The sequence below is a fragment of the Podarcis filfolensis genome (genome assembly GCF_964270895.1).
Source record: "Podarcis filfolensis genome assembly, chromosome: 6".
NCBI lineage: Eukaryota > Metazoa > Chordata > Lepidosauria > Squamata > Lacertidae > Podarcis > Podarcis filfolensis.
In genome coordinates this window covers 77,227,363-77,247,251 of record NC_139609.1, presented here as the reverse complement: position 1 = coordinate 77,247,251, position 19,889 = coordinate 77,227,363, and the positions used below count along the sequence as shown (strand labels likewise).

The window sequence follows — 19,889 nt, the reverse complement described above, 5'->3', positions numbered from 1 at the left end:
TGGTTTCCGGCTGGTGCTTGCCTGCGGGGAGGGCGGGGTTCTGAGAGGAGGCGGCGGCGGCAGCTGCGAGGCGGAAGTGCCTTTGGCGCTGGGGAGGCGGGGCTGAGGGACTCAGCGCGAGCAGGCAGAGCAGGAGGAAGGCGGCGGAGATGGAACGGCCGTGAGGAGGGGGAAAGCGCGCGCTCGCCCACCCCGGTCAGGCGGCCATGGAGACTGTGCAGATGCGCCACCCGCGCCGGTGAGAAGCCAGAGGGGAGGAGATGCGCGGTGATGGTCAGGGTGGTGAAAGAGCTCTTGCGCTGTCCGAGGGGGTGGGAGGAGGCGACCTGGGTGCATGTAGGTTACGGAGGCGGGTCGGTGCACTTCTCTTCCTCTTAGGCCCTTTCCCACCCACCCTTCTCCTCCTCCGCTTCCTCCCGGGAAATGCGCTCCTTCTTCGTCTTAAACTGCCCTCCTCGCATCTTCCGTCGGAGTTCGCGCGCATGACCCGGAGTTGGTTAAATGCAACGGGAGTTGTGCAAAAAGCAATGAAATAAATAGCCGCCCAAAGCCTTTTTGGGGAACTACCTGTGTCGTAAAGTTCTCTGCTTAAACTGGGATTCCATAGTGATGTAGGTGGTTGGGACTCACTCCGCTTCCTTTTTTAAGGATGCTTTTACATTTCTTTTGCAATTGCTCGCCTGCTGTAGCAACTGGAAACGTGGCCCCTGAAGAAATGAAGAGTTTGGAAATGAATGTTTTGGTTTGAGGTCTTCAGCTGTTGACTTAAGACCAGGACTCGCCTTTAACCCCAACCTTCAAAATGCAACCGCTTTATAATCTCATTTATTTATGCTGCTATATGGGTGACTGCACCCCTTTTCTTCTGTTATTGTGCTCTGTTTCTTTCTCTTAAAGCCCAAACATAAAACAAAGTGGTTTATATTAACAGTGTGACAAACCTCAGATCTGGGCAGGTAAACATGTGAAGATGTCATCCTGAGTCAGATGCTGATATGTCTTTTCCAAGTATTTTCTACTCTGGTAGCAGCTTTCAAAGCTCTTGGGGGGGGTGTTCCCAGCTGTCTGAGATGCCAGGGATTCATCCTGGGACCTTGTGCATGCATGCAGAGTCTGCAGTCTTCCATGAACCTAAAGACCATCCTTGAGTAGTGGAGCTTTGCATTATTTTTACTGAATTATTTCATGTTACATACAACCTGCATGAAAATAAGGTGTAAGCCAACTCAAACATGCAAACATCTGACCGCACGTAGGAAGTGTGTGTTCAACAGCCCCAAATAGGAAGTGCTGGCCTCTTTTTGCAAATGCTTATTTCTCATTTGATGAGCATGGCGAACAAAAGTGAACAAGGAAGTCTGGTGCATAATGAGAAGTTCTAGATGACAAAACTCTTAAGATCCTTGATTAACCATGACCATAGAGCAGAATTGAAACAAGGATGAATATGGTTAGAGACTAATACTTCGAGAATAACCTCCTGTCATTTATTAGTCAAAGATGGCTGAGCTGTTAACATAATGCTCCCAAACTGTTGTTAGGCTTTGGTCGCAGTACTGACTGAAAATACAGCTCACTATCTTTTATGTTCTATCAGCTGGCAGAAAGCTGTCACCACAGAAAGCAGAATAGCATGTTGATCTGTGGAAATGTAATTACCGTATTTTTCGCACGATTGGACGCACCGGACCATAGGACGCACCTAGTTTTCAGGGGGGGAAATCAAGGAAAAAATATGACCCCCCCCCGCAGCTCTGGGAGCAGTGGACAGGCTGCACGCAGCCTGTGTGCTACTCCAAGACCTTCTCCCTGCTTTTGCGGGAGGTGGAGGAATTCCCCCACCTCCCGCAAAAGCCCACAGGAGCCCCGCGTGACTCCTGCGGGCTTTTCGACCAGGAGGGAGAAGGGACTGAAACGGCCAGTCAGTCCCTTCTCCCTCCTTGGGGAAAAGCCCCCAAGAGCCTCTCGCTCTTTAAAGGCTGCGAGGCTCCTGCGGGCTTTTCTGCGAGGTGGGGGAATTCCCCCACCTCCTAGAAAAGCCAGCAAAGCCGCGCAGCCCATTTAAAGAGCGCACGGCTTTTGCCTGCTTTTGCGGGAGGTGGGGGAATTCCCCCATCTCCCGCAAAAGCCCGCAGGAGGGAGAAGGGACTGACTCGGCCAGTCAGTCCCTTCTCCCTCCTTGGGGAAAAGCCCCCAAGAGCTGCGCGCTCTTTAAAGGCTGCGCGGCTCTTGCAGGCTTTTCTGGAGGTGGGGGAATCCTCTGGGGCTGGCGATGGGGGAAGGGCTGCTTTCCCCACCGCCAGCCTCGAAGCCGGGTTGGAGAGTAGCGGGAAGGCGTTGCGCGCCTTCCTGCTGCCCCCCATCCTCTGGGGCTGGCGATGGGGGAAGGGCTGCTTTCCCCACCGCCAGCCTCGAAGCCGGGTTGGAGAGTAGCGGGAAGGCGTTGCGCGCCTTCCTGCTGCCCCCCATCCTCTGGGGCTGGCGATGGGGGAAGCGCTGCTTTCCCCACCGCCAGCCTCGAAGCCGGGTTGGAGAGTAGCGGGAAGGCGTTGCGCGCCTTCCTGCTGCCCCCCATCCTCTGGGGCTGGCGATGGGGGAAGCGCTGCTTTCCCCACCGCCAGCCTCGAAGCCGGGTTGGAGAGTAGCGGGAAGGCGTTGCGCGCCTTCCTGCTGCCCCCCATCCTCTGGGGCTGGCGATGGGGGAAGCGCTGCTTTCCCCACCGCCAGCCTCGAAGCCGGGTTGGAGAGTAGCAGGAAGGCGTTGCGCGCCTTCCTGCTGCCCCCCATCCTCTGGGGCGGGCGATGGGGGAAGCGCTGCTTTCCCCACCGCCAGCCTCAAAGAGCAGACTCTCCTGGCTTCAGCGGAAGCAACGCGAAGCCTCCGGAGCGCAGGCTTCGGAGGCTTTGCCTTGCTATTGCTGAAGCCAGGGAGCCTGCATTCGCTCCATAGGACGCACACACATTTCCCCTTCATTTTTGGAGGGGAAAAAGTGCGTCCTATAGAGCGAAAAATACGGTAAAGAAAGACAGACAAATATTCTCTCACTTCCTTAGGCTGTTTTGGATTAAACATAGTTCTGTGAATTTCATCACAGGGTTCATAAGCAGTACGTTCCGGAATGATGTCTTAATACACTATTTGGTTTTTAAATGTCTTTCTGGGTTAAGGAATTTGAGGAAGTTAGACCAGATCATTTAGAGAACAAATGACTCGACTCCTCACACCCCACAGGCCTAGAAAGGCATGCGTGTTGCCTGTCAGTTTTTAAAAGTAAAACTCCTGTTATTTATAACATAATGTCTGCAATTTTATCTGTTTCTCACAGTTATGATGTTGCTGGTAGAAATGGATTGTTGTTAAAGAAGTACATTTTACTTCATTTAATTGTGATGTTTCCTAGGGTGAGTCCACATGTGTATTCAATGTGATAATGTCAGTGGCCTTATCATAACTTCCCCCACTCTCCCCAGGCTCATGCTTATTCAAACAGTAATGCCTGATAACATGCTTTGTGGTTGCTTTTCGGTTGTATGTGTTGGGCTGTAATCATTTAGCATTAGGAAAAGAGTCTCTCTCTCTCCCCTCACCCTCCTGGACTCAAATGTTGCCTTCTTCCCTCTCCAACATAGTCCCAAGGAGATTAGAAACTCCTGTTTCCATTTTTTGTTAACTGCCATTCAGTGTTATGTCTGAACCCTAAACTTTGGCTAATTTTAACTATGGTTCGTGAAAACAAGCCATATTCTTGAACTGTGGATTGAAGTTTACTTGTTCCCACTAATCATTACAGTGGTACCTCGGTTTATGAACAGTCCTGTTTACGAACTATTCCGGTTTGCGAACTTTACCTTGGTCTACAAACGGAAGCCGAACTGTGGAAGGGCACTGGCGGTGGGAGGTCTCATTAGGGAAAGCACGCCTTGGTTTAAATACGGACTTCAGGAATGGATTAAGTTCGTAAACCGAGGTACCACTGTATTACACATGGGTTTAGCCAGAAGTTTGAGAAGCAGTCCTCAGAATGTAGCTAAAAGATGGCACAAGACAAAACAGCAAGCTGTGATTAATCTAAAACAAGAGGGAAAGCCTCTGAAGTTGTCCTCGTAGCTCCACTAGAAAGGGGACCATGCAGATCTGGGGAAAACAAGGCACATTGTCATAAACTATCATTTATGGTTGCATCTGGACCAGCTCTGTGTTTCTCCTTTGACACAAGTATGTTAATAAAGGAGATACTAACATTTTGGCTAAGAGGCTAGTTACAATTTGGGATTTTGGTTTCAGCACAGGCTGTAAGTGAACTGTCTCAGGTTAAGAAAACCCCACAGAGCAGCTTACAGAAGTATCTGGTTCACGCAGGCATGCAGCTGCCTTTTTCTTTTTTGGATGGCCCATTTACATGATGAGCAAAAGAGGCTGTTTCCTTTGTTTTGTGGTGTAGAGAGCACTTTTTTCCCTTTCTAACTTCTCTCCACTTCCCACACATTATTCTTCTGCTGATGGTAATATGTAGGTTTCCTTTATTCTTAACTAGAACTTTTTTGTAGTGACCAAATTAAAGAAATCCACACCAAAAAATTTTTCTTGTACCAATATAGGTTGCTAATAACATAACTGAAATAGTGAGTATCGGTACAGTTAATCAACTTGCTGCTTCTGGCTTCATTTTTATATATGCTTTTCAAAGTTCAGATGTTGCTAACAGGTTATAATGATTAAATGGAAGTGCAACCACTTTAAGTAAGGGTCAGTTTTTTACAGCAAGGTTGGTTGTTCCATGAAGGTGGTGCGTATGAATGGGAGAGAGTGGCTTACTCGTGTCCAGTATTAAAAAACTTAAAAACGGTGTCTGTCTATTAAAGTTGCTAATATGGATTTTTGCTTAAATAGTTGGATTTCGAAGTTAGTATGTCACTTCCCTCTCTCTTCTTACTTATGTCTCAGTATTCCACCAGTATTTTAACCATGTAAATAACCAACCCTACTTCTAAGATTGTGCCTTAACATGAAACTGGCTTCTAAACTTGGATTAGTACTTGCCCAGAATATTAGTACACAATATACTAATACATTTTTCATCAGTATTAACTAGAAATCATGACCTAGGCATATTTGTTGACATCTGTTTCAAACGAGCAGGTTCTGTGGTCTTAATGCTTATCGCTGAAGCTAGTTCTGGTATTTCACCATTTCCTGGGTTGAAATCTTAGTCATGTTTCTTCATTTTAGAAAGTTGTTGTGTATTTCACATATGTGCTTTTCTATTTATGTGTTCAGAACATAATACAGAAAGCCATATGTTTTGGGTTTTCAGAAACATGTGGACTTCTCAGGACTCGCTACTACTAATTTTGCATTTTTGGTAAAAGGCCGTCTGTGAAATGTGAAAAGTATAACTCACATTTTCTTTCTGTTTCTTTCTGTTAAAAAATGTATCTGTTGTAGGTCCCCATGTGTGTTTAGCACTTCTAATATATAGCTCCATTCTTTACTTATAAGTAACTTTTATTAATAAATGTAGAAAATCTTCTGAAAGTGAACAATAAACATTTCAGCATGTTCCCATTTTTCAAAATTAAGAAAAACTTTTTTTAAAAAGCATTGTTCTCTGAAAGGTGCAGTGCAACAGAAAATATGGGCGATTATGAGAGAAAATGGATTGTGTGTGCATTGCCCATTGTGCTTCTGTAGGCTCCTTAAAAAGCCACTGCAACAACACTGATTCAGTGTTGCTATAGGGCTGGTATCACTTCCAAAGCCTTTGTGGCTCAAAGCTTTGAATGCCTCTCTTCTCCTTGCTCTTAAACTTTGCATTGTTTTTTGTACCATGTAGACCAATGTAGTGCCTTCCAGATGTTGCTGGACTCCCAGCTTGATCCTGTCCATTGGCTATGCTGGCTGGGTTGATGGCATTTGGAGTCTAATAACATCTGGAGGGCATTGCATTGGTTACCCTTAATATAGGGGCTTTCCCTCAGAATGGGTAGAAGAGTGCTATTTGCGCTGTTAAAGAATTATGATGACTGATTGGGCTGATTGAACACTGTCTCCTACATGTATGAAAGCCTCCTCTGATATTTGCATAGCATAACTGAAATTTTCTTTCCTCTGCCACAGGCAGCTAAGGAAGTTAGATGAAGATAGTCTGACAAAACAACCCGAAGAAGTATTCGATGTGCTAGAAAAACTCGGAGAAGGGTAAGTGCAGGTAACAAAAAGTGCAAGTAATTCGCTGAGACATGCAGGTGCTGGTTCTTAGGTGTGCCATAAGCTTCAAAACAGCTTGTTGTTCATTGTATTGCTTATACAAATCAAGAAGTGACAGTGTTCTATAGATAGCTTATTCAGCAGTTACTATGTGTAATGTTTATTAATTTTAAAATTGGGATTAAAAATCCCACCTGTCTCTTGCCAGAACGCTTTATACATTGTATATTCACCTGCATCCTGTAAACCCTGTAAGTGATTGCCAGTGGTTATGTACCCATCACAACCCTTGATTGTTGAACAACTTAGCAAGGCTGGTACCATATTAATCTTTATGCAAGTTCTTGCAGTGTTGAGTGGGGGGGCACTTTAGCCTACGATTCAGTGTCTTTCCTTTCTGTATCACCTCTTACGGTGTTCAAAGCCTGTATTTCTTGTTACAGGTCCTATGGCAGCGTTTTCAAAGCTATCCATAAAGAAACGGGCCAGGTTGTTGCAATTAAGCAAGTTCCTGTTGAATCTGACTTGCAGGAGATCATTAAAGAGATATCCATAATGCAACAATGTGATAGGTAAGTGCAACTGGTCCGTATTTTCACTCACCGGTGGTGAGAGCCCCTCCCATCTATCATGAGTACCCCCAAACTTCTAGCAAAAGCAGCATGCAGGAAATACATTTTACATGGTAGAGTGAGAAAAGAGGAGTGCAGTGCAGCCTTAATGTGGTTTAAATAAATCTATCAAAAGCTTCACTTGGAAAGTGTTTCTATTGAAATACTCTTATGTCTCTTGCATTAAATTTAAAACTAATGGCCCTGAAAACTATTAGCATACTGATTCTTTGCTATTGAAAAGTTCCACCCTCACGTCAGTGCCTCTAGGGTCATTTTTAAGGATTACTGAGAATATATGGAGCGTGCTCTTGAAATGCGCCATATGACTATAGATAAAATGTGCTGCATATTAAGTAAAATGTCACTCCACTATAAGAGACATATGGTTCTAAAAACCAGTTGCTGGGAATCACAAGTGGGAAGATTGCAATTTCACTCAGTTTCTGCTTGTGAGCTTCTCATATGTATCTGGTTGGTTGCTGTGAGAATAGGATGCTGGACTAGATGGGCCAGTGGCTTGATGCCATAGGGATTTCCTTACATTTCATGCTGGTACAGTAGAACATTGCAGAGTTTGGCTGTTACCCCTAACTAATGGCTGTTACCATTATTATGGTAACGTCTCTCATAATTGTTAGCTCTGGCAATGTTGGGTACTGCTTCAAACAAAGGATATAGCTCTTCTTGCATTATTTTATTTACTTCTTAGTAGAGTATTGCCCGTTAAGCTATTGGGCAGCCACTGCAGACCAAATAAATCAAGCTCTTTCACTCTATCCAGTTAAATATCACTATGCACACTTCCGGCAGATGAATGAAATAGCAGAGCTATGTAAGGAGATTTCCTTTTTCCAAGTTTGTGCTTTTAATAGGACCCCACAATATTGTACTAAGCCTGATTTTCATTTTTGTAAGTGCCAAATGTGGACTTCAGTGACACATCTTAATTTTTATTAGTCCTCATGTAGTCAAATACTATGGCAGCTATTTTAAGAACACGGACCTCTGGATTGTCATGGAATATTGCGGTGCCGGATCTGTGTCTGATATTATTCGACTGCGAAATAAAACGGTAGGTGTTCCTTCAGCATCTTCATAAATGTGTGGTGTCCTGCAGACAAAAGCATCAAGTGCTAATAGGACATTTTAATGTCTAGTGTTGAACTTGGCATTTTTTCTGTTATACTTTTGGTGCCTATTCAGGATGTTCCTCTTTTGAAGCAAGCTTTCTAAGTAGAGGTTTTTATCTCAGCTGGTATCTGTTGGATTTGAATTGATTTTATATATGGTGTGTGTGTGTGTGTACACAAATGATTTAGCTGTTTTAATATACACATTTGTCTCGTGTATAGTTTTTGCTGTGTTGTAAATCGCTTTGGGATGAGGTGCATCAGGAATGCTCTCGATATAAGAAATGAAATTAAGTAAATAGCATTGTATTTAAATCCTTTTGGTAATTAGCTTGATGTTTTCTTTGAGTGACATAAGATGTTAAAGTACATAGTGTATTCCTTCTCATTGTTGCTATTGAGATGGTAACAGCATCCTGAGTCCATAGCCTCTCTACTGCCTCTTTCATGCCCCCAGGGTGTATACACCTTCTCAAGAAAGCATTGCATTTGCAGTTTTATTTGGCTGTGTGTATGCATGGTGGGTCTTGATTGTATTAGGAGGCAGCAGGATATGTCAGTTCTTAGTTACTTTAGAGCAGGAAAGAGGAACCTGTTACCTTCCAGATGATGTCAGACTCCCAACTCCCACTTTCTCGCTGTCCATTTTGTATAGCAAACAATAATTTAGGCTGGTGGAGTTTTGATGGGATCATCATAGTGTATAGGGAAACTGGGAGCCAGTTTGACAAGGAAAGGGACAAGTTTTAGATACCAGTTCTCATATTGAGTCCCAATTATTCTGCATAAATAATAGTAGTAAGATGGGTGGAACATTTTTATATTTATAATGGACACTGGCAGTCTCTCTTAGCAACAGTTAGTTGCTGGTATCGGTTAATGTAGTTAATTTCTTCCTTCAGTTGATGGAAGATGAAATCGCTACAATAATACAATCAACACTCAAAGGGCTGGAATACCTCCATTTCATGAGGAAAATACACCGTGACATCAAAGCTGGCAATATACTACTCAATACAGAAGGGCATGCTAAACTTGCGGATTTCGGGGTAGCAGGCCAACTCACAGTGAGTAAATATTGTCTATACACATTTTTCCGCCTGTGTTTCATTCAGTATTTAGTTTCCTGGAGCTGGTGCACGTTAGCTGGCAGCCCCCCCCCCCACGCCTTGGGAGGAATAGGCAGAGCTACTACTTGAATGGTCTGTTTTGAAGCTGCTGCTACTATTGTTTACACAGATGCTGTGACTTATTCAGCCCTCACATGATGCTGGTCCTTCTTCAGTCTGCATGATTTGCTCTGTGATCCTGAGGGACTTGCATGGGGGCCATCAGCTAATATGGTGTAGCCATGGTGAAACTTACATTCTGTAATGTAGAAATAACGTCTATTTCATGAAACATAATCGGTTTCTGTTGGCTTAACTATGTTGGGGATTAGATTTCATTTGATTGTTACTGTTCTAACACATTTTAGATACGGAGAGCATGTGCTCTGGATAACCTCTCGGACAGTTGTTTCCAATCTGATGCCTGCCAGATATTGTGGACCTAAACTCCCCTCAGCCTTCGCCAACACAGACTGATGGGAGTTGTAATACAAAAGGTCCGAAGGGCATCAGATTAGTAAAGGCTGCTTCATTAAGTTTGGTTTTTTTAATTGCTGCACTTCATTTTATGACTGGGTTCCATTTCCTTTGTTAGGACACCATGGCAAAAAGGAACACTGTGATAGGAACTCCTTTTTGGATGGCACCTGAAGTGATTCAAGAAATCGGATACAACTGTCTAGCAGACATCTGGTCTCTGGGCATTACTGCCATTGAAATGGCGGAAGGAAAACCACCATATGCCGATATTCACCCGATGAGGGTAAGTGTTGGGTAACCGGACTTAACTGTGCAATCTCAACCATGTCTACCCACAAGTCCCGTTTTAATTCAATGGACATGTGAGAATCCAGATTCTTAAATACGCCATTGCATGATCTTATGGGTGCCCTGTCATGTGTTGAGGGGGTGGGGCAGCAGGGTTGCACATTGCTGCTTTTGCGTTCAACAGGTGTTGTGAGGGGCCCTACATGGAGAATGTGAACATCAGTGGGGGAGGGCCTAGCCCATGTGGCTCTGTAACCATGTCACACATTATTTTAATCTGTAGAGAAGGTTGTCTCAACACACCAATTGTTTGACCGTATAGCACCAAACTAGCCTGTTCTCTTAACATCAGTTTCACAATGGGTGAAGGGAAACACTCGAAAGGAAAGGATAGTATAGTGATCTTGTATCAACAGATTGCCTAAGCAGATGCCAGCTTGCACAAACCTGTCTTTCCTTCAAATCCCCCCCTCCCTGAAAAAGCCTCTCCTTGGAGTCTGGGAGGAACTTCTGAACATTGCAGGTTTTGTCATACAGGAGCCTGCAGTTGGGGGGTGAGGAGGTTGCCTGAAATTGGATGGAAGAACCTTGCAAGAGTGGAGCTCCACCAATGCAAGATCTTCTGCTTGATTTCAGCTGATCCCTCCTTCCCACTGCAGCTCTGTACAACAGTGTTCAGTAAGCTTCACATAGAGACACTCACACACACTTCATGCCTTCTGAGACAGCATGGGTACATTGATCTTTTATACACTGGGATTGCCGGAGAATGGAGGCTTTTAACTGCCCCCATCCTAATACAACCAAAGTCACTAAGCTGATAAGTCTTTTCCTTGCCACCCAACTGACGGCGAATCGACTGAGCAGTTGAGGAAAGTGGGCAGGGCTTCCTGGGGTTTAGGGTACTGCAAGGAAAGCTGCCAAAGGCTGTATGTAGTCTGGTTGTTCCACGAGAACAGCAGCATTTTGATTCTGAACCCAGCTTATGCAGACTACAGTTTGAATACAATTGCAGTTAGTAGGCTTGAAAGATATGCTCTTATCCTCTGAATATAAAAAGCAGCACATAAGAAACACTGGTGGACCCTCTGAGGTAGAGAATTATGATGGAGGTGGGCACTTCTCAGGGTTCCAGTTTCTGCCTTGGGGTCATCATTAGCCATCCCCTGCGCAACACTGTCAAGAGCTTTGGTCCTTCAGACCCTTGCAAGATCTTTCTCAGTGTGGTCATTGTTTACCTTATTTTTATTTTTATTTTAAAGTATAAATCAAACAGCAGGTAGAAAAAATATATACTTTATTTGCAGGCAATTTTCATGATTCCAACAAATCCACCTCCAACATTCCGGAAGCCGGAACTCTGGTCAGACGAATTCACAGACTTTGTAAAGCAGTGTCTTGTGAAGTGTCCAGAAAAAAGAGCCACTGCCACGCAGCTGCTTCAGGTCAGTATCTGTTGGAATGTAAAGCAATAAATAAAATTAAAAGTTTTCCCCTCTTTGTCTGTTGGAGAAATAGACAGGCAGTTTTCCTGTCTGTCCCCCGTCCCCCCTCCATTGTAGCAGTTTTGTTACTGATCACCTTATGCTTCTAAGTTTTAGATAGCAGAGTTGGATTGTAGTGCTTAAAGAATAAAGTACGTTGCTGCCTGGTGGTGGTTATCAGTAGGCAAAGTGAACACTGATCAGGAATGCTTTGGGTATAGGATACTGTTTCTTGGGCAGGGGAGTGGATTATATTTGATTCTTTATACCTCTGTGCTTGGTGATTGTGCAGCTGCTTTGTAAATATCAGGTCCTATGCATATTTACTCAGAAGCAACTCAGTTCATTGAGGCTTGCTCCCAAATGAACATTCAGAAAATTCCTATTTCCATAGTCAGGGGAGACTTTGTGGAATCTTCTATTAGTTGTCTGAACAATAGGTGCTGTCACTGATAAAAAAAGTGTATAGATCAGAACTAACATGCATACTTTCATATTAATTACTACTTTCCACCCATTTGCAAAATTAGGCAGATCATTTGGCATTAGTAGTCCTTTTTGTGTCCTAAGCTATTGAAGTATTTACACATAACATAGTAGAAATGCATTTGCCTTGTAGATTGCATTGTTTGGGCAGGGCTGCCATGCTTGAATAAACTTGCATTACAAAATCAACAGAATTAAAGGGATTAACATAGCTCAGGGTTAAGATCTTTTGCTGCTACATGTTGTTCAAAGTTCATCGTTCTTAATGTGTCTTCTTTAGCATCCGTTTGTAAAAAATGCCAAAGGAGTTTTCATCCTACGAGACCTGATTAATGAAGCAATGGATATTAAACTGAAAATTCAGGAAGCTCAACAGCGTGAGATGTATCATGATGATGAAGAAAATTCAGTGAGTGCTAAAACTACTTAACCATTGTCCTTCCTGTAGTAGCATTGCTCTGTACCCCTCTATTAGCTGTGTTGGCAGTTCATAATTTCTGTGTCAGTTTTTTAAAGTCTGCTTTCTGAAAAAATTACGCCCAAGTCCCTCAGTAGGTCAGTGGCCTTGGAGCCAACCGCAGCTGGTGAAATACAGTGAGCAAGCAAGTCGACTTGCAATCTTCTTGTTTAAATGGAAAGGAAAGGCTCTACATCAATAGCAGAGTACATGTCGTGCATGCAGAAGGGTCACAGGTTCAATACCTGTTATGTTCAAGTGTAGCAGAGTTGGGGCTCAACTTTGGCAGGTGGGCAGGGTCAGGTCTGTCATCTGATGTCAGAGAGGTCAGGTGATTGACAGGCTGGTTGCCTCTCCTGCCTGTCAGAGTTCAGCTGCACGATCAGCTGATCCAGTCACAACTTTACCAACCCTATGCCTGACATCACACATGACAGTTGGAGTGGGGCAGGTGGGTGTGGTTTGGGGGAAATTGCCTCATGGGGGAAACCTTCTGGGTCACATTTGGTATGTGGGACATTTTCTATCCTTGAAATATATGGATCCTGGATGGCAGGGCTGGGAAAGCCCTTCTGCCTAAGATTCTGGAGAGCTACAGAAATGACCTTAAATTGCCCAAGTGGGTCAGAGTTGGGACCAGATGTGACCAGAGGAATAAACAGCTTTTTCAAACGGATATCAGTATGCATCAGCAGAAAACCAGTAAACACATTTTCCAAATAAGCCACCCTTTATCTGGTGGTTTCCAGATACTTTGGGATATAGCTCTATAAAAATGCATAAACTGGAAATGCATGTTCTGCAAAAGCAGAGGAGAGACCTTCTGAATTTCTCTCTTGGCTATGGAGGAGGAAGAGAGGAAAGTGAGGAACAAGCAGCTTGCTGTAGCTTATTCGGGCTTGTTCACTTCACATTAGACTATTTTTTTATTACGGAAGTAGTTTATGCATCCCCTTTTGGCGTCCCTAAGGTGGTTCGCAACAATAAAATGCAATATAGAAAAAACAGCAAGACTCTAAAAACAAAGGAAGTAGAAAACAGCCAACAAGGTAGTTATATACAGCCAAAAGTGTAGTGAAGTACAGTTAGACCTCAAATTATGTGGGGGCTACATTCTGGGGATTGCGCCTAAAGCCAAAATCACTTGTAGTCAAAACACATTGGGTTCAATGCTGGGTTGGATTGCCAAAGGCTTTTTTCCTGGATGTTTGGGAGCCACTGTTCTAGATGAAACGTGTTGGCAAATTAAAAACATGCATCTGTTTAGAATCCCCGACTTCAAAGTTAAGAGACAGTTTTGAACAAAAATAAGTGTAATATTATGCATTATTATTAACACTTTGACCCTGTCCTTCCTCCAAGGAGCCTGACACAACATACAAGCCCACTTTGTGGAAGGATTGCATAAGTTCAGGACTTCATCAAGTAATTTCACAGTTTTGTGTGGTGCTTCCTCTGCCAAAATGCTATCCTCTATCATAACCAGTATTTTGAAGGGAAACGTAAAATATTTGTTACAGGAAAGTGGAATCTCAGTATTATGATCTGTTGCTAAACTATGTAACATTTGTTTGCACTAATAATTTTACTTCAACTTCTAAAATTTCTGCAGTTAACTTTTTTTTTGCAAAGCTTTTTAACATTCCTCTGTTGTTGCTGGTAATGTATAACTTGACTAAATAGCAGATTTCGATCTTCAAAGCTGTCTGTCCAATATTTGCTGTCCATTGAAATGAAACAGTTACTAACTGATAACGAACTAGAATCAGATATGTAAACTAACATTACACACTCCATTCAATTCTAATTGCATTGCCTTGGGAGAAATACTGATACCTTGCTTAGTCTGATTCAAAATTATATCTCTTGCATCTCTGTTCAGGAAGAAGATGAAACTGACGCTAGGACCATGGTGCGGGCACAGGGACAAGAGACTGGTACAATCAGAGCTGCTTGTGGAATGAGTGATGGCATCAACACCATGATAGAATACAATGACACGTTAGAGTCACAACTGGGAACAATGGTCATAAATGCTGAAGATGAAGAAGATGAGGGTACAATGAAGAGTAAGTCCATTTTTCATTATAATAAAGTGCAGTCTTTTAAGCTTTAAAGCAGGGACAGCCAATGTGATACCCTCCTCATGCCGGCAGTGACAGGGAACAAATTTTTGAATGGGTGTTTTGGAGAATTTTTCTCAGTTTGGAAACCTTTAGCTGAGTTCAGGCTCTTTCACATTTAGATTTTACTCATATTGGGGGTTGTTGTTGATGGCACACACACACTTCCTCCAGAATTTACAAGGCAGTGGCAAAGTGTGGGGCGGTCTCTGGAACATGGCACCGTTCAAGGTTTCAAGAAGTTCCTTCAGATACACTTGGGGAAGGGAGTTTGTAAGAGGAGTGTTCAGACCCTATTGTGCTCCTGACGACACTCTTTGGGAGCATCATAGGGTTTCTGAGCTGATGTTAATGAGAAATGGAATGTAAATAGTGTTGATATCAAGCCATATATCAGTGGAATTTGGCCACCCTCCAGGTGCCCGGCTTTAATCCTTGTGACCTCCTGTCTGCGACTCCCGGCAGGATCAAGGGAGGTCTCCAATCGGCGATTCTTCCCAACGTGAAAGAAGAACACACCATTCCTCCCCCTCCTCTCCCAGGGAGGGGAAAGAGACAGACAGAAATATATCTACATGTCTTTATTTCTGTCGTTCCAGCAGTACAGAGAAAACATGTCTGTACCCTCTGATACCCAGCTGCAGAGTGAGAATAACTCCACCCATGTACTTCCAGTACAGGGTCATGTGACACTCTGAGCTAACAACCGGTGCTCAGTGCACATAATAGACTGTCCCTTCTTCCCACGGTACAGTCCCAAAACATCAACATCCTGTTTGGCTTTCCAGCCACCTGGAGCACTCAGCAGCATTGCTCCTTTTTCGTAACAACCTCCCCCAAAAGAATCAATGCGTGTTGCGGCAAGCAAAGCGTGATCCAGAGAAGAAAACAAACAGTTGTTATACACATAACACTCCCCTGTTGTTTCAGTTCCACCCTTGGAACTCCCCGCCACTGGTTTCCCCAGTGTACCTCTCTGGTTGTCTGGTCTCCAAGGAATGAGTGCATCTGCATTACCTTGGCTAGCAACTCTCTGTTGTGTCTTTGTCTCTGACTTAGACACAGCTCCAACCTGTCCTCGGTTGTGTACAACAGCAACACATGCAACAGCTAAGTTAGCAAACTCTTCTGAGTACCTTTTGGGTGGTTCACCCTTTGTGACTCTCTCAGACCTGCGCAAGAGGTGCTGATCCTCTCTGCTCACTGGTTCTGTCTCAGGACTCTTAGGAGAACCAGTTCCAACAGTAAACAGTGGTTCATCCTTCACCTGTGAAGGTCTATCCATTGTGTGAGATTTCCTCTCAATGACTGTGACAACTGAGCTCTCTGAGCTATCACTGTCACTCTCAGTACCACTGTACTCTGTGAAATCATCATCATCATCTGACTCGTCCTCTGTGGGAAATGTGTGTGCTATCACTCTCTCCTGTTCAGGAGCACTCTCTAGAAATTTTGTGAGAATCACCTGACCAGATTCAGACAAAATTACTCTGTAGAGACCCTTTTCATAACCCACAAAAATGCCTCTGGCATTCTTTACTCCACCTGGAGCTTCTGTCCTCACATGAGACCCAAAAACCTTGAAATGGGCAACAGAAGGTTTTCTCTGGAACAGTTTCTCAAAAGGAGAACTTCCCAACTCTTTTGAAACCTTTCTCACCCACGCATGACAAAACGACATGAGTGACTCCGCACAGAACTCATGTGGCAGATGTGAACTAAGCAATTGCGCATTCATCCCCTTTTGCAATTCTCTGTTCACCCGTACACAGACACCCCTGTTCCACGCTTCCGCTGAAACAGCAATCTTGTGTCTGATCCCCTTCTTCTGCAGGAACCTCTGGAAATCCTGTAAAAGAAAAATCTGCTTCTCATCTGTCAAAAGACAATCAATGTTAGCATCATGCATACTCTTAACTTTGTCACAAAACTCCTGAAACCTTTCCAAGGCTTCCTGTGGCTTCTTTAACACATAAACCCAGACAAAGTTAGAGAAATGATCCACACACACAAGATAATATCTTGCATTGCCTCTAGATGGTTCTAGAGGACCAATCACATCAGCATACACCCGCTGAAATGCTCTGTCGACCCTGGCCACCTTCTTGGCGCTCGTCTTGGTCACACCTGCAAGAGAAATCATGTTAGACTCAGAATTACATTCCATGTAATCACTTTGCGCAAAGTCCAACAAATACAGTCCACCTTTCTCTCTGGCAGAAAGATATAACTCTCCATCTTTGAAGATCTCGCAGCTCTTATCATCATAGGACAGTTTCAGTCCTTTCTTTGCAATCTGCGAAACACTCAGCAGATTGAACTTCAGTTCAGGAACCAAGTAAACATTGTTTATTGTCAAGTTCAGACTCTTAAGATAGACAGTCCCTTTTCCGGTCGCTTCCAGCTCCTGACCGTTGGCCTGTGTCACAGCGAAGCTTTGCTTCTTAAACAATGAAAAGAGTCCTCTGTGTGGGGACATATGAACCGTCGCTGCAGTGTCGATAATAAACGCGTTCCCAACAACTGGCGTGGTTCCTTTCGCCATCAAAGCCCTTGCAGGTTCCACCATAGGCTTGGTACGACCTTTGCCTGCTGCCTCAGGCTTTGCTGAGCGGCCCTTCGCTCCTTTCGGCTGGCGTGGCTTCTTGCAGCTCCGCTGAAGATGCCCAGCCTGTCCGCAATTGTAGCATCGGACAGCGTTCAAAGCTACAGCATCCTCTCCAGTAGCTACATCAGTGGGGGAATTAGAACTCCGTTCTTCCCTCCCCCTGTCCTTGGCATCCATTTTGAATCCAAGCCTCAGCTCTCCACTCTCGAGCTAGTATAATCCAAAAGCTCCTTTTTGAGCTGTCTTTCTGCCTCTCTCTCAGGCAGGCAATCTCCAAGCTGTCTCAACGTCAAAACAAACTTTCGCTTTCCCGGCTCTGACTGAGCCAGCCCCAGGTGTCAGTAGTTTTCCACTTTCCTGACTGTCGTTGCTTAGCAACTGTGCATACCTCTTCGTTATCTCACCACAAAAATCTGTGGTATGCAAGCCTTTACTCTCAGAGCTGTTTTTCCAAACGCAGCTCTCTCGTGAACCAGAGAATAAATCAATCTGCATTCACACTTTTAGCCCGATATTCAGCATACCTTTTTGGGGCTCCGTTGCTTGGAAAACACCCCCTTCTTGGTGTCCAGCCGTTCAGCTTCTGGCTGCAATGCAGACGTTATCTTCTTTCCTTGGTGCAGAGGATGGCACACGATCCATCAACCTCTCACCTCTCATGCTGATTCCCATGGATCAGATAACCAGCAGCGTCTGCTACCATATGTTGATATCAAGCCATATATCAGTGGAATTTGGCCACCCTCCAGGTGCCCGGCTTTAATCCTTGTGACCTCCTGTCTGCGACTCCCGGCAGGATCAAGGGAGGTCTCCAATCGGCGATTCTTCCCAACGTGAAAGAAGAACACACCATTCCTCCCCCTCCTCTCCCAGGGAGGGGAAAGAGACAGACAGAAATATATCTACATGTCTTTATTTCTGTCGTTCCAGCAGTACAGAGAAAACATGTCTGTACCCTCTGATACCCAGCTGCAGAGTGAGAATAACTCCACCCATGTACTTCCAGTACAGGGTCATGTGACACTCTGAGCTAACAACCGGTGCTCAGTGCACATAATAGACTGTCCCTTCTTCCCACGGTACAGTCCCAAAACATCAACATCCTGTTTGGCTTTCCAGCCACCTGGAGCACTCAGCAGCATTGCTCCTTTTTCGTATTCACTCATATACCTGAATTACTAGTAATTGTTACTTTGGCATGACATCCTTATAATCAAGCATTGTTCTTTCAATCAAAAACAAGTTTGACTTGTTTGTAACATAAAGCAAGCTAGCTGTGATACCTGCTTACTATGATGTGACCAGTGAAAACTGACCTCTATGAATCTAAGAAAATAATGTTTAAAAAATGTATTTTTCATTTGTGTTCTTTGAATTTGGGCTGAGTCTGCTTCATTGTTAGGCTGGGATATTACAGCATGGTCTACAACCAGGTGTAGGTTATAGAAAATGAAAGTTCAGCTGTCTATTTTTGTCTCATTGTGGTTCTTCATTCTCCTGAAAAATGCTCCTTTCCACCACTGGAGGGAGCATAACATGAGAAATGAAACTTTCATAGAATTGTACAGTTGGAAGGGACCAAGAGGTTATTCAACTGAACAGTGTTTTGCAAAAACCATTTTATTGTGTACATGCAGTATACATTGCAGTGTCTCTCTACCTTCTGTGGTAGTCAGGTCCTGGAAGTAGAAAGCAGATGTTTCCATTTAGCTGTAGTCTCTAAAACCTATGTTAAAGCACACAAATAAGTGCAGTTATGCCGGGGCTGTGGAGCAAAGCGGAGCAGTTGATACCACCAACTTGTGTTTCTTAAATAGCTTTATACTAGCAATATTAATAAACTAAGCATGCTGTTTTATAGCCTGTACTTAAGCTTAGACCACACATGAGGTGCTAGAATGCTCTTCGCTACTTCAAGCTTCAAATGGTGGGTACTGTGTTTTTAATGTTCCTCCTTCACAAATGCCCAGCAAAATTAAGCAAGCAAGCAACCCCCCACCCCCACCCCAAAAAGCAGATAAGAAAGGTTCTAGCCTACCTACTTGCAGGATTTATTTTTAAGCATAAGGGTACATTTAAAATGTATTTCCCTTTCCCCACTTGCCATTAGTCCATTCTACTATTTTGTGATCCAATCATTTCTTTCCCACAGTCTTATTTTATATAATGTTTACCAAAAGCAAACATTCTCAGAAAACCCCACTCCACCTTCCTGCTATATATAAGGGTCTGGTGACTTCTGTTTCAGTGTACAAGCGGCGCAACAGCAGCAGGAGGCCCCATTAGCTAAAGTGGTGCTTCAGGTTAAGAACAGTTTCAGGTTAAGAACAGACCTCCAGAATGAATTAAGTTCTTAACCCGAGGTACCACTGTATCTGAAGAAGTGTGCATGCACACGAAACCTTATACCTAGAACAAACTTAGTTGGTATCTAAGGTGCTACTGGACTATTTTTAATTTTTTTATTTTGACTGTGTCAGACCAACACGGGTACCTACCTGAATCTGAACATTTAAAGTACATACTACAGAGTAAAGGGGGCAGTTAAGTGTTGCGGGGAGGCTCAGAGGATTCAAGGGTGCCAGGGGAAGCCTCAGGGACACCCATTACATCCATGAATGCTGTTTTGGTGACCCTAGGCATATAGGATGTCTATCCTATCTCACTTCTAAATGCTGCAGGTAGGTTGGTGTGGGGTTTAGTATGGCGATTAAAATGCTGCCTCTTAGTCTGATTTGCTGTTTTAAGCTGCATGTGAGCCAATTGTACTGGGTTGTGAATTTTACTGCAGCAGTTTTAAGTTTGTGTTTAATACCTGAGATTGAAAACTTTGCAAAAAGAAAAGCAACCTATGAAAAAATGTTCTTGATGGAACATATTGCTAAAGTGCACGACATTGACA

At 43.9% G+C, this 19,889-nt stretch overlaps 1 protein-coding gene across 2 annotated transcripts in view; it reads left to right on the top strand.

The window, feature by feature from the left end:
* Nucleotides 1–19,889, top strand: part of STK4 (serine/threonine kinase 4) — a 66,960-nt gene that overhangs the window by 3,430 nt on the left and 43,641 nt on the right. Inside the window, exons 1-9 of one of the 2 annotated variants that reach the window (XM_083618853.1) lie at nucleotides 17–238; nucleotides 6,119–6,199; nucleotides 6,652–6,780; nucleotides 7,780–7,894; nucleotides 8,855–9,019; nucleotides 9,657–9,824; nucleotides 11,137–11,274; nucleotides 12,080–12,208; nucleotides 14,139–14,325. In XM_083618853.1, coding sequence (XP_083474979.1) covers nucleotides 207–238; nucleotides 6,119–6,199; nucleotides 6,652–6,780; nucleotides 7,780–7,894; nucleotides 8,855–9,019; nucleotides 9,657–9,824; nucleotides 11,137–11,274; nucleotides 12,080–12,208; nucleotides 14,139–14,325 — 1,144 coding nt within the window. In that variant the 5' untranslated portion in view covers nucleotides 17–206. Of the gene's footprint in view, nucleotides 1–16; nucleotides 239–6,118; nucleotides 6,200–6,651; nucleotides 6,781–7,779; nucleotides 7,895–8,854; nucleotides 9,020–9,656; nucleotides 9,825–11,136; nucleotides 11,275–12,079; nucleotides 12,209–14,138; nucleotides 14,326–19,889 lie in introns of those variants that run through there. The other variant, XM_083618854.1, reaches the window with a different exon arrangement.